Source organism: Danio rerio, chromosome 10, assembly GCF_052040795.2.
Source record: "Danio rerio strain M-AB ecotype USA chromosome 10, GRCz13ab, whole genome shotgun sequence".
NCBI classification, from domain to species: Eukaryota; Metazoa; Chordata; class Actinopteri; order Cypriniformes; family Danionidae; genus Danio; species Danio rerio.
Window position 1 is genome coordinate 28,391,729 of NC_141030.1, and position 13,909 is coordinate 28,405,637.

Consider the following 13,909-nt stretch of genomic DNA (forward strand, 5'->3'; position numbering starts at 1 on the left):
CCCCACGACCCGGCCACGGAAAAGCAGATGAAAATGAAATAAAATTAAATGAAAAATTAAATGAAAGTATTATTAATGTACAATAATTTCCCCCATAAATTCAGTTATTATTTAATTTAGTCAAATTTCCCATTTATTTTTCTAGATTGCAGTTATCTATTTTACACATTATTCTTTTTTACACTTTTGGGATTTAAAAAAAAAACATTATCAAATCATTTTATCCCTATTATACTAAAACATGGAAAATTTTTATTATAATAAATTATATATAAATGATTACAGTACAACAGTAAACATTTAAAATTTTTTACATTCAGACAAATTATGAAAAACTCACAGTCCTACGTTTAATTTATTCATCCAAATTTTTTTCAAAACACTGATATTCTGCATTATACAATAAAATCCATTTTCATGACAGAATTTCACAATTCTGCTTTCCATCTCATGACTAAACAAATGAACCGACTGAAACTCTCAGCATGGCCAAAACATTTTTATTTTGTTCTTATTTTCCTTTAGTAAACTTTAGTTATCAGGAATAAAATATAAACAGCCCAAATCTCCAAAATAAAGACTACAGAAAAGCCACATGAACGTTCATTAAAAACCTCACAGGGTCAGAAAACGGAGCATAAGTTAGAAAATCAGTCTGTTTGTCTTTTTTTCAAAACGCAAAAAGAAACACTGTGAAATAATAATAATTAAAACAAAAAGATACAATTATGCATGTCAAGTATGCTTGTTTTCGTCTCTTGGTTTCCTATTGCATACTGGCAAATTGAAAAGAGGAACACTGAGAGCAGAAGGAAGTAAATAGATGTAGTGTTCAGAAAAGCAAAAGTGCTCATGGGCTGCAGAACGAACCACCCATGAAACAAAAAAAAAAACAAAAAAAAAAACACATATATATGTATACAGTATAAAAATCTCTCAGACGTTTCAGCACATGACATGCTTAACATGTACAATGAGGAGCGGGATGCGTGTTAGTTACAAAACAGAAATCATGCATGAATCTAAATCAATTTATGGAAGGCAAAAACTGACCCATGATATATGTGGCACATGACTTCTCACATTTAATGTGATGTGTGTAAATGTCTCCTTTATTTTTTGCATTTACGGTACCTAATCTAATGTAACGGGTGTTCATAACATGAATCTCCTTGCTATGAAAGGGACAATACAATCATGATATTCTGGGCACTTCTTATTTTGGTTATTAATTAATTTTTTTACATGACAAGGCATAAAATGGCATTAGCTTATGCATTATTGCACTGTTTTATATATTTTTTAATGCAAATAAATCTGACTTTTGCAATCAGGAACAATCTGCAACTGTAAATGCAATGGCAGGATGCTTTAAATACTAATAACGGACACATCAACTAATAAAAGGACTCCTTTGAAAAAGCAAAGTGGACAGAAATGGCGAAAAGAAGCGGATGTTTGGAGTGGTTAGCTGACATTATATTTACTGTACATTCACTGCCACCACTTCCTGTTTAATGGCTATAGAAAAGAGGTTTTGGGAGGAGTGTTTCTCTGTAAACGCTCCTGAGAGCACGTAAAGGCTGATGAACACACAAACACGCGCACCATTTTCAATGATTGCATATAAGAATATAGAGGATAGTGAGAATGTGGCTTTTTAAAAATGTTCAACAGCGCTTCCACAAAGCATTCTTTCTTTCTGTAGCAGAGGACTTACAGTGGCATAGAGCACTTTGGTGAGTGGTGAAATTTAAAGAGACAGTTCACCCAAAAATAAAACCTCAATCATCATTTACTTACCTAGAGAAGATATTTTGAAGAATGTTGGAAATTCATAGCCATTTACTTCCATGGTATTTGTTTTTTCCCTATATGGAAGTCAATGGCTGCCGGCTTCCAACAATCTTCAAAAGATCTTTTTTTGTGTTCGACAAAAAACAGAAATCTGTTAGGTAATAGTGTGTTTGTGTTCATTTTTGAGCGAGCTTTCTCTTTAAGGCAATACTGTGAAGTCAGTGTTGTGCAGTGTGGTTATTTGTCTTGCATCTTCTCCAGGATGGGCACGATCATGTCGAATTTGGGCCTCTTTGCAGGGTCTTCGTTCATGCAGATCTTCATGAGTTTGCAGATGTGAGGGGAGATGCCGGGTGGGATGGTGGGCCGTAGTCCCTCTAGCGCCACCTGGTGGGCACAGAAGAGATAAGGTTTGTTTGATTTTGGTCCAGTTTTTTAAAGTCAGGTGTGTGTGTGTGATGGTATGTTTCTGACCTTCATGCCGATCTCCATGTTTGAGAGGTCAGCAAACGGCACTTCTCTGCTCACCAGCTCCCAGAGCAGCACGGCGTAGCTCCACATGTCAGCTGAGCGCCGGTTGATCTCCTCTGGCTTCTTCTGCAGAGCTGAGAACAGAGGTAGAAGGAGATTAAGAATGTGTCGGCTGATTAAAACATTAAATGTTAAATTTAATGAAAAATTAAAATTAAATATTTTTAAATTATAATAAAACTATATATTTTAAATAAAAATTATTTTATTTAAAAAAAATTAAAACCTAAAAAATAAATGTGAGAAGAGGTTATTGTGTTAACTGATCAAAACTCAGTTTTTTATTATTACTAATATATATATATATATATATATATATATATATATATATATATATATATATATATATATATATAAATGATAAAAAAACAGATATAAGATGGCACCGATGAAGAACAGTAAAAAAAATTTAATAAAATAAAATAAATTAAAATAAATAAAATCTGTTGCATTATGTAATTATTATATATATACACATTATATTATAATATATAAAATATATACATAATATAAAAAAATAGATACCTTCAGGTGCCACCCATTTGGGAAAAATAAAATAGAATAAAAATAAATAAAATAAAATAAATTAAAATAATAAAATAAATATTTAATTAAATTAAATATACCTTCAGGTGCCACCCATGCAGGAGAGTACATCCTGCCAGGACACTGAAATGACAACTTTACATCTGCCATGCTTATCCTGGCCGTCATGTCCTCGTCAATCTGATCAATTAATCAAAAAATAAGTACATTTGTAAATAAGTATTTGTTTTAATGTAAAAAAAACCAGCATACTAAAATTAAAAAATTAAATTTAACAAGGATGCATTAAATTACCAAATGGCATATAAGCCCGGTTTCACAGACAGGGCTTAGACTATAGCCAGGATTAGGCCATAGTTTAATTAGGACATTTCTTTTTTTTTTTATAAACATGTTGGCAACTGGTGTGCATCTTGAGACAAAACAAAGGCACTGATATATTTAAAAATCAATCAGTGCAATTTTATTTCAGTTGAAACAGCTCAGACTGACATTTTAGTCTAAGACAAGGCTTAAGCCTTGTCTGTGAAACCGGGGGAAAATGTATAAAAAGTGACAGGTAATATATATGTAAATGTATATTAAATCTCAAAATATATTTCAAACAATTACTCTTGCTATTTAAAGAAAAAAATATATATTTATCATGATTTGCATAAATATATAAAGCAGCAAATCAAACATGCTTATGAACATAATAAAGTATTTATATATCATAATAATATATATTTTCTTGAGAAAAAATATGCATATTACAATCATTTCTAAAGGATCATGTGATACCAAAGACTGCACTAATGATGCTGAAAATTCAGCTTTGATTTACAGGAATAAACTACATTTTAAAACACATTTACATTCACAATGTATTCACAAAACGATTATCTTAAATCATAATATTTCCCAGCATTGCTGTTTTTATGGCAGTTTTGATCAAATAAACAAGGCCTCTAAAAGCCAAAACTGTACTTTCACTATACTTCTGACAGGATGCACACAAATCTGTTTATAGAAAGTTTCTGTTACAGCAAATCAGTTCCACATACCATGACAGCAAAAACAAACATTGGACTTGTGTTTTGCAAATGCTGGTCTACAATGAGTAACTCATGTCCATAGTAATGAATCTAAAGCAAAGATCTTGATGAAACGGAAACTGAGACTGTGGAAAAAAGCAGTTGTAGAAACTGGGAGTTTTCTGTTCCTCACCATGACACTCTTGCTGTTGAGATAATGGCGGGGGATCATGGGCTCAAGAGTGTGTAGGAAAGCCATTCCACAGGCAATGTCCAGAGCAAATTTCACAGCCTGGTTTTGATCCACTACTAAGTCTATATGAGCAAGAGAAAAAGAGGGAAATAGAGAAAAGACATTCAGTAAATAAATAAATAAACAAAAAATGTGCGTTAACAGCTTTGTTTCCCATTAAATAAGAAAATCTAATTGAACATAAACGGCATTGAAGACATTAAAAAATGTTGTCTAATACTGAATAATTTATTTTAATAGATTTTAGTAAAACATTCAAGAGAAAAAAAATCTGAGAATTTACACGAATAACCTCACTTGAATAAACAGATTTTATTAAATCATTTAATTTATGACTTTTTTTTTGTTATTTCAATAATTTATGATTAGTTATAAACTTCAAACATTAATACTAAAAAATAGTTTCAATCACCTTTGAAACATTAATTAAACGATAAGCAAAAAATAATCCTATTAAAATACTGAAATACAGTTAACCAATACAAGTAAATAAAAATAGGGCAAATAATAATAAAAAAAGGTTTATTATGAAGAACTAAATTATTTGTACCATTGCATTCCCTTACTTACAGATTAACCTATTTGGTCCCAAAAATATATGAGATGGAAAAATAAAGTAAAAATATATATTTTCCTTACGTCTAAATGTACTTCCTTCATACCCGAGTTCGAAAACAGCTCAAATCAATCAAATCAAAATTAAATAAATTGTTTAGGTCTCTTAAAAAAACAAACGAAACAAATAACAAAATAATAATAATAATAATAGTAAAATCTGTGGGAAAGAAAATATATATTTATGATCATTTCTAATAATTTGTAATTATTCATAAAATAAATTATGTATATTTTGAAGTTCTTAAAGTAAAAAAATTAGGAAACCTTAAGAGTATTTAAATAAAAGTAATAAACAAATAATAATTTATATACAATTGAAGTCAGAATTATTGGCCCCGCTGTTTATTTTCCCCCCAATTTCTGTTTAATCAAGATAACATTTTTTTAACTTTTTTTAATTATTTCTAAACATAATAGTTTTAATAACTCATTTCTAAAAACTGATTTATTTTATCTTTGCCATGATGACAGTAAATAATATTTGACTAGATATTTTTCAAGGCACTACTATACAGCTTAAAGTGACATTTAAAGGCTTAACTAGATTAATTAGGGTAACTAGGCAGGTTAGGGTTATTAGGCAAGATATTGTATAATGATGGTCTGTTCTGTACAAAAAATATAGCTTGAAGGGGCTAATAATTTTGACCTTAAAATGTTTTCTAAAAAAATTAAAACTGCTTTTATTCTGGCTGAAATAGAACAAATAAGACTTTCTCCAGAAGAAAAATATTATCAGACATAGTGTGAAAATTTCATTGATCTGTTAAACATCATTTGAGAAACATTTAAAAAAGAAAGCAAAATTGAAGGGGGAGCATATAATTCTGACTTCAACTGTATATATTCCTAAAGAAAAAGTATTTTTTTTAAGTCAAGGAAAAATAAACAATAATAATACTAAAAGTAGCTTTTTTTAAACACATTTCTTCTGGCTCAAAATGTGATGTTCAACATTCAACATTGAAATCAAGCAGACAAACAGTGTGTGTTTTACTCACTGGTGCCCTCATGCAGCAAGTTGTAGAGGGAACCGTAGGGCATAGAGTGTGTGATGATGATTGGGTGAGGGGCAGGTGGAGACTGACACGCCCCCAACACGGGCAACACGTTTGGGTGAGAGAAGATTCTACAGCAGGTGGAGAGTGACAAATGAACACACAGACAAAAGAACACCGACACAATGGACACAACTGACAGATGACAGACCACAAATGTCCTTTACTCACTGAAAATTTAAACTTGTTCAAAATTGTTACGAGTTTATATCTTCTGTTCAACACATTATAAGTTACTTTGAAAAATGTTTATTGATGTTACCCATTGACTTCCATAGAAAATCTTTCCTACTATGGAAGTTAATGGGTACCATCAACCAACATTTTTCTAAATATCTTCTTTTGTATTCAACTGAACAAAAAACTCATGAAAAATTAAAAATCACATGAAGGAGATTAAAATGAGGCAAATTTAATTTTTGGGTAAACTATCCCTTTAAATACTTCACATAGACTTTTTGAGGCATGACATTTGAGTATCAGCACTTTACATTTGGATTAAATATGTTCTGCTCTGACTGTTGGAAACTATTTATTACAGCAAGATGGACAACACTGTTTAAAAAAATCTGTTTGCAGTTTTTTTATTAATGTCTTATGACAATGTTCGCAACACATTACAAAAATGGAGTCTTCAAGCAGCGAGATGTAATTAAATGTAAATAAAGAGATGCTGTATTTTACCAAGAGACTCAAAGTTTGTTTCAAGATGTCAGTGGGTCAGTGTGACACTAGAACCAAGCTGTTCCTCAATCATCTGCCACAATTTTGTATTCTATATATAATCTGTATCTTCGTATTCTGTTTATCATAAACTACAATGTGCGGCTTCGGTTTTTGCCGTTTGCTTGAACAGTGGCTCTTAAATACCTCTCAAAATCAGGTTTTGTTTGGCCCTGCTCATCACAGTTTAAGCTTTTGGAGTCTCAAAATATGTTTTGTTGTTTGCAAAGTAAATGGCATGCTTGCTATTGTAAGCCCACACATTGTTAAAACAGCAATTTCAATATTTTCATAGACGATAAATACCGCACGCACTTAAATGTCAAAGAAATTTGATTGTTTACATAAGATATGTCTATTCAACAAATAAGTTGATGTAATTCACAAAAGCAGTAATACTGATTTTTAACGATCTGGTTAGAATAGTTCAACTAATTAAACTGTGCCATGTTTGTCACACAAAGCCACTGTGTGATTTAGAAGACTGAATATTCTGCAAATGGCCACAAAGGAACTTTTATGGTGTTTTTTGCGGCCTTTTTGAACTTTGTAAGCTTCAGTATTTATTCAAGTGTGACTTTGACCTTCTGAGTTCTGTTTGTGTTCCACAGAATAAAGTCTGAAAATCTGAAACTTCAAAGTATCAATGAAACATTACTATATAGTTAATATTTTAACTAAAATATTTCATTGAACCTTAAGTAGTCCACTATTGTTTTTTTATTTTTGTTTTTTAGCGCATTCATTTATATTTATATATATATATATATATATATATATATATATATATATATATAAATAAATAAGAACAGTTTATATATATATATATATATATAAATATATATATATATATATATATATATATATATATATATATATATATATATATAAATATATATATATATATATATATATATATATATATATATATATATATATATATATATATATATATATATATATATATATATATATATATATATATAAACTGTTCTTATTTATTTATTTATAAGTAAAAAGTTTGAAAGTAGGAATATACAATATGAAGGTTTTTGACTTATAAATGAATAAAATTATTTTAAAAGAAATTTCACAAATTATTTCAAAGAAATTTAACCAGAAGAAAAAATAAACAACTGTGAACATTATTATTGATATCATGTAATAATTAATATTAATATTATTACAAAAATACACATTACAAAGTTACTATATTTATATGTGAAATTTGGAATAAATATTATCAGATCTATCAATAAAACAAATATCAACTTTTACTTAAATAACTAGTAAAAACTGAGAATTTTCAAATGATCTCTTCATTTTTTTCCAAATCTAAATATTCATGTATTACAGTTAGAGAAGAAAAAAAAGTACATTAAAACAACTGCAAAGCCCAAAAACAGACAATGATTTGTCATTATCGCAATAACTAGCAGCCAAATGTGATAAATGTGCCCTTTTTAACATTTTTTTAAAGATATTATAATATACTTTATTACTATTATTATCTTTATAACAAATTAATTAAAACAATATTATCATTTAAAAATTATTTATATTATTCATATAAATATTGATTTAAATATAATAAAAAAAATATTATAATATAATAACTGTGGTTCTGTATGTCATTCATTATTTCACACATTTTGAGGGAAACTGTCTTTTTAATTTGTGTAATGTGACCACACAGGACTATTGGTTCTTCACCTTAGTTTAGGGTACTCCTCATTAAAGTCTCGGCTCTTTCTGGTGGTCCATTCCCGCACATGCAGCATCTTGACCACAATCTCTGTGCCCTGCCAGCGGCCCTTCCACAGCTGCCAGACAGCGATTGAGAAAGAGAGAAAGCAGAGGCATCAGTGTTTCCGTCATCAGCACTCTCAGACTTGGCCAGGATACTTATTAAAGTTTGCTTTGGTTTGGTAAATGAGCTCACCTCGCCGGAGTGGTTCTCGTTGATCTTGTTCAGCATGTTAAGCTGCTTATAATCTATGCCAGCTTGCTTGTTTAGTGTGCCATTACCTGCAGGAAAAAAAATAATGTTAAAAAAAACATAGCAACAAACCTTAGTTAATAAGATAAGGCAATATACAACTGAAGACTAAATTATTAATTCTGTGAATTTTTCATTATTTTTCATTTTAGTTTTTTTCTTTTGGGAAAAAAGTCTTTTATTTTTTTCATTTTTGGCTGAAATTCAAAAAATAATATTCACAAATATAAAAAAACTTTATGGTAAATATTGTAAGCCCCAAAATAATTAGTATTTTTTGATAGGCTACAGAATAAAGCGCTGTTTTACAATAACTTGCCTAATTAAACTAACTTGCCTTGTTAACCTATTTAACACAGTTAAGTATCTGGCGAAACACTAGTATATATACAGTAAATACAAGTAAAATATTATGTACAGTCAGCAAAGTTACTAGAAAATGGCTATTAAAACTGTAAAAATATATCTTAGACCCTGCTTGTTAAACATCAATTGGGAAAGATAATTTATTTAACAGGAGGGCAAGCATTTATTTTTGTCTTTAACTGTATATGTGGCCATTCAACAAAACTAGTGCAAGAAAATAAATAAATAAAATAATAATAATTCAAAAACACTTACACTACAGTAAACAAACTGTAGATATTTACGAATACACAATAATATTTCATTTAGCATTAAGTTCAATATAAAATTATTTTTAATCAAATAATACGTTTTTATAATTATTGTGTAATATATTGTGTACATGTATATATATAAAATATAAATAATTTTTTTAAAATTATTATTGGAAATTGACATCCATACATATATCTATACATTTTTATAAGTATTATTATTTGCATTTGTTGTTTTATAAAAAAAGTCTTTACAACAAGGTTAATTTTTTTTCATTTTATTATTTTTTATTAATACGAATAGAGTAATATTTAATAAAATAATGCATTAGTAGTGTAATTTAGCCCTGACAAATTAAATATTGTGGTCACTTTTAAAACACTGCCATCATTTTTGAACTTGAATGGGATGTTACAAATTTGAAAATAATTTTGTTTCACAAAAAAAAATATGTGTGTGTGTGTGTGTGTGTGTGTGTGTATATATACACACACACACACACACACACACACACATAAACACACGCACGCACGCACGCACGCACATATATATATATATATATATATATATATATATATAAACTGTGAGTTATCAACTTAGATGTTATGATATTTGTTTGCTCAATGTAAGTTTAGACTAATGAATCCTTACCTTTGAAAGCAGAATGATACAGTAGATGATAATAAACTGCTTGCATCTGCATTAAAAATGTAAACGAAACTCAGAGGTTTTGCTTACGTGGTCGTGTTCGAGTTGTTCCTTTCCAGAAATTGTCCTTGTAAGGGACTTTTGACAGGCTCTGTCCTTGTTTCTCTGCCAGGTCTGATTCATAAACATAACAGTGATAGATATAAGAGACAATGGAAAATATGTTAACAGAAACAGATCTCTGAGACTTCACAAGGTTAAAATAAAAACATCATACAAAAGCACCGCTGATGTCAAATTACTGCATTATTAAATAAAGAGAGAGTGCTTACCTTTTAGATTTGCTGCAAGCGGTGGTTTGGCCTTGTCCATTGGAGTTTCTCCATACTTGTTGCAGATGCTCACCTGAGCTCCATTACTGACCAGATCCTGGAGACGTGACCAAACAGTACAACCAACCAATGAGTACCAATGTTCAAGCATTTCTTTGATGATTCTGCTAATGTTAACCTTTATGAACTATATGTCAAGATTTGACTTCTGAAAATGAAATGGAGCTGAAAATGTTGTTTTACAAAACAGTCATTATTACAAGGTTATTTTAGTCTAATAAATAATAATATCTAAAAATATTTTTTGTTAACTGAAAGTAATTAACAATGGAAAAACAAAAAATTCACATAAAAAACAAGTGAAAAAAAAACTCAGCAAAAATATTTATGTCCTTTAGAATTAATAAGCAGTCATTCTGTGGCAGAAAATCTGAGCTGCTGTAATATATAGAAGTACCTCAAGATGGGGCTTTTATAGTTGAACGCATCAGTCAAGCACATGATTATATATACCTTCTTAATTATAAAAATCTTCTATCTATTTTTAATCCTTGACAAATGTAAACTAGGCATGTTTAACTACATATATTATCTCTAAAATCAAGATTTATCGTTTAATCTGCATTTAAGGTTTACGGTTCGGTGTCTTTTCAAACAATTCTTTCATTTAATACCAAGAGGTAATTTTTTTTTAAACTCTGTTAAACTAAAATGATTAAAACTAAAACTGAAACTAAATATATAAAAACTAAATAAAAAGTGTGTTTAAAGATACAAACTAAACTAAAACGAACCAAAAAACAAACATTAATGAAACAAACTAAAACTAAACAGTAATAATTGAAATAAAAAACGAATTAATAAATCATAATTATAAGAACCTTGCATAATTGATTTTTTTAATGACATGAAGTTGCTAAGCACATATTATTGGGGTATTAAAAATCTGCATTAAAATGATGAATGGAATGTAATCAAATTCCTTTTACTTTATAACTTATGATTGCTCAAAAACAATACAAATCTCAATTTCTAACAAAAAACAAAACATAAATAACGCAACATAAAATATCACACTTAAAAGTCACACTTTCTAGTTTGCTATATTCCCTGTCTTTTAACATGTGAAGCACATGTGAAGATCTTTCACACACATCTATGTTTGTTTCCCTAAAAATAAGTCACCTAATTTATAAGATGCAACACACAGTGGAAATGAAAATATATATATACAGAAAAGTCACACTGGTGTCTAAGTCTCCTTTTATCATTTCAATCAGAAAACATGTCAATTACGTTCTTTTAGTCAAGTAACAGAAGCCATTTCTCCCGCTCTGACAGCTGAAGTTTGTGATGTTTCACAGCAGAGGGCGCTTCATACTCACCTCCGCCACCTGATCGTGGGCCCAGAAGCAGGCATAATGTAGAGGGGTGTTTCCGTGCTCGTTTGCCGCATTGGTATCTGCTTTACACTGAATCAGCTGGAACACACAATCCACAACATAATTCAGCATTCACACAGCAAACACACAACAACAATTCACAATCTGTAGTTTTACACAACTATAGATTTGCTACTCAATATGCTATTCAAGAAACATTGATATTTATCAGTGTTAAAAATGGCTGCTAATTTTGTGGGTGTAAAAAATGTGTACTATTAAAAGTACCATTAAAAGGATAGTTTAACAAACAATGAAAATGTATCATGTGGTTTTAAACCTGAGTTTCTTTCTTCAGTTCAACACAAAAAGGCGATATTTTGAAGTATGCTGTTTGCTGGCACTTATCGACTGTAGTAAGAAAGAAAAACAACGGAAGTCAAAGGGTACCAGCATTTTTCAAAATATCTTCTTTTTTCTTTAACAAAGAAAGAAACTCAAATAGGTTCTGAACAAGTGAAGCGAGAGTAAATAATGCCACAGAATTCCCAGTTTAGGGCTAACTACCTATTTAAATATCACTGATCCCAGACTTTTGGCAGTAAGTGTATGTTTAAGGTTTGTGTGTGTGTGTGTGTGTGTGTGTGTGTATTTAAAGCATTGCCGTTTGCAGCTGTGTGTTTGTTTACACCTTTCCATGAGCATTGTGGTCAGTGTGGTTGTTCAGGTGCAGTTGTGTGTGTGTGTTTGAAAGTGTTTATCTGCTGTGATCTGTTCACACCTTGGCCAGAATGTCACGATGGCCATGGCTCGCTGCCAGGTGCAGGGGTGTGTCGTCGCCGCGGTTCATCACATTGATACGAGCACCTCTCATGATGAGCATATCCACAACACCCGAACGGCCCTCGCGGCACGCCCAGTGCAACGGACTGAAGCCGTGATCATCCCTGACAGAAACAGACACATGCAGAGTGAGCAGAGTAACTCAAAAACACAAATAAAGATGTTCAGACACCATGGAATTAAGAACTGACCACCTTCAAAAACTTTCAAATGATTCTGTGTACATCATATCGAAAAATAATGATAATGTTAAAGGTAATTTCCTCATCGTTATCGTCCTTTTATTATGTTGGTGGCTGTTTTTTTCCCTATTGACTTTCATTATAGCGACATTTTTTGACGGCATAGCCTTGGCAGCATTTAATCATGCATTTTAGTTGCTGGTGGTTTTCCCAGTTGGAATGAAGTCAAATTTGTTACGGCCCATTCACATGGGGCGTCAGCGTTGCCGAACTGAATTGTGGGTCTGTCAGCGCTGCTTCAGTGGAATTGCTCACTGCAGAAGTTAGACTTTCTCAACTTTTCAAGCGCCAACGAAAGCTTCAGCCAATTAGATCGCTGTATGCAAATACATCAGCTCAGACAGTAGCCAATTGTGGACTAATTTAATTGGCTGACGCTGCCATGATGTGTCAGCCCTAACTTCAGACACGCCCTCAGACAAGTGTGAAGCCCCGTGTGAATCAAGCGTTATTCTTATGGTTGATCATCAGTTGGCACCATTAAACCTTTGGACAGGCCTGTACAAAAAAGTTTGTGTATAAATACACTTACTATGTTTACTATGATCTGAGAGCAGCTGTGGTGCTTATTTTGATATTCTCAGATAGATCATGGTAAGTGTGCAAAGGTGTGCTCTCACACACTGGCACATACACGAACGCACATACACACACATTCACACACTATTCTCAATATATAAAAGCCAGAAACTAAGCTTTTCTTGCACTGCTGCAACTGTTGATTAATAATTGCAAATTTTTGAATTGCAAACAATCAAGAACGCATGGTATGATGTCACGGCTTTGCAAACAAAAAAGTTGTTTTGATTGAAGTCAATAGGGAAAAAAACAGCCCCCCAATATAACAAAAGGGTTGAAGATATACCCAGAATGTTTTGTTGAGTTTTTGAAAATTTTCAAAGAATTTTCCCAAAATATGCGTAAAAAATAGGTTTGTTACAAAAAAAATCATTACATTTGCTGAAACACAGAGAAAGGTTTGACCAAATCAAGACTCAACATCACCCCAGAGTGGATGAAAACATCCTCAACAGCACACAAGAGTTAATTAAATTAACTTTTACAACATCTCTTTTGCAAAACAGCCATTCCATTTGCAACATCTCTTTTATTTTGACAGCATTCACTGTCATGAGGGTATGGCAACATGCCAATCACTAGTGATCTACCAACAGCAGACCACAACAACCCAACAATGCAATCAAATCCCAGCGGACAAGTACCACCCTACATATTTTCCTTGTTTGAGAACAGTTTTACTCAGATGTATGTCACAATGACATAAAAGAAAAGACTATCA

General features: G+C 31.1%; 1 protein-coding gene across 1 annotated transcript in view; it reads right to left on the minus strand.

Moving 5' to 3' along the window:
- Positions 1-484: 484 nt before the first annotated feature.
- ilk (integrin-linked kinase) overlaps positions 485-13,909 on the minus strand; it is a 35,096-nt gene continuing 21,671 nt past the window's right edge. The window contains 11 exon segments of the mRNA NM_200571.1: positions 485-2,184; positions 2,272-2,402; positions 2,955-3,054; positions 4,084-4,205; positions 5,763-5,890; positions 8,256-8,365; positions 8,485-8,570; positions 9,901-9,984; positions 10,143-10,239; positions 11,528-11,623; positions 12,306-12,471. Coding sequence (NP_956865.1) covers positions 2,035-2,184; positions 2,272-2,402; positions 2,955-3,054; positions 4,084-4,205; positions 5,763-5,890; positions 8,256-8,365; positions 8,485-8,570; positions 9,901-9,984; positions 10,143-10,239; positions 11,528-11,623; positions 12,306-12,471 — 1,270 coding nt within the window. The 3' untranslated portion in view covers positions 485-2,034.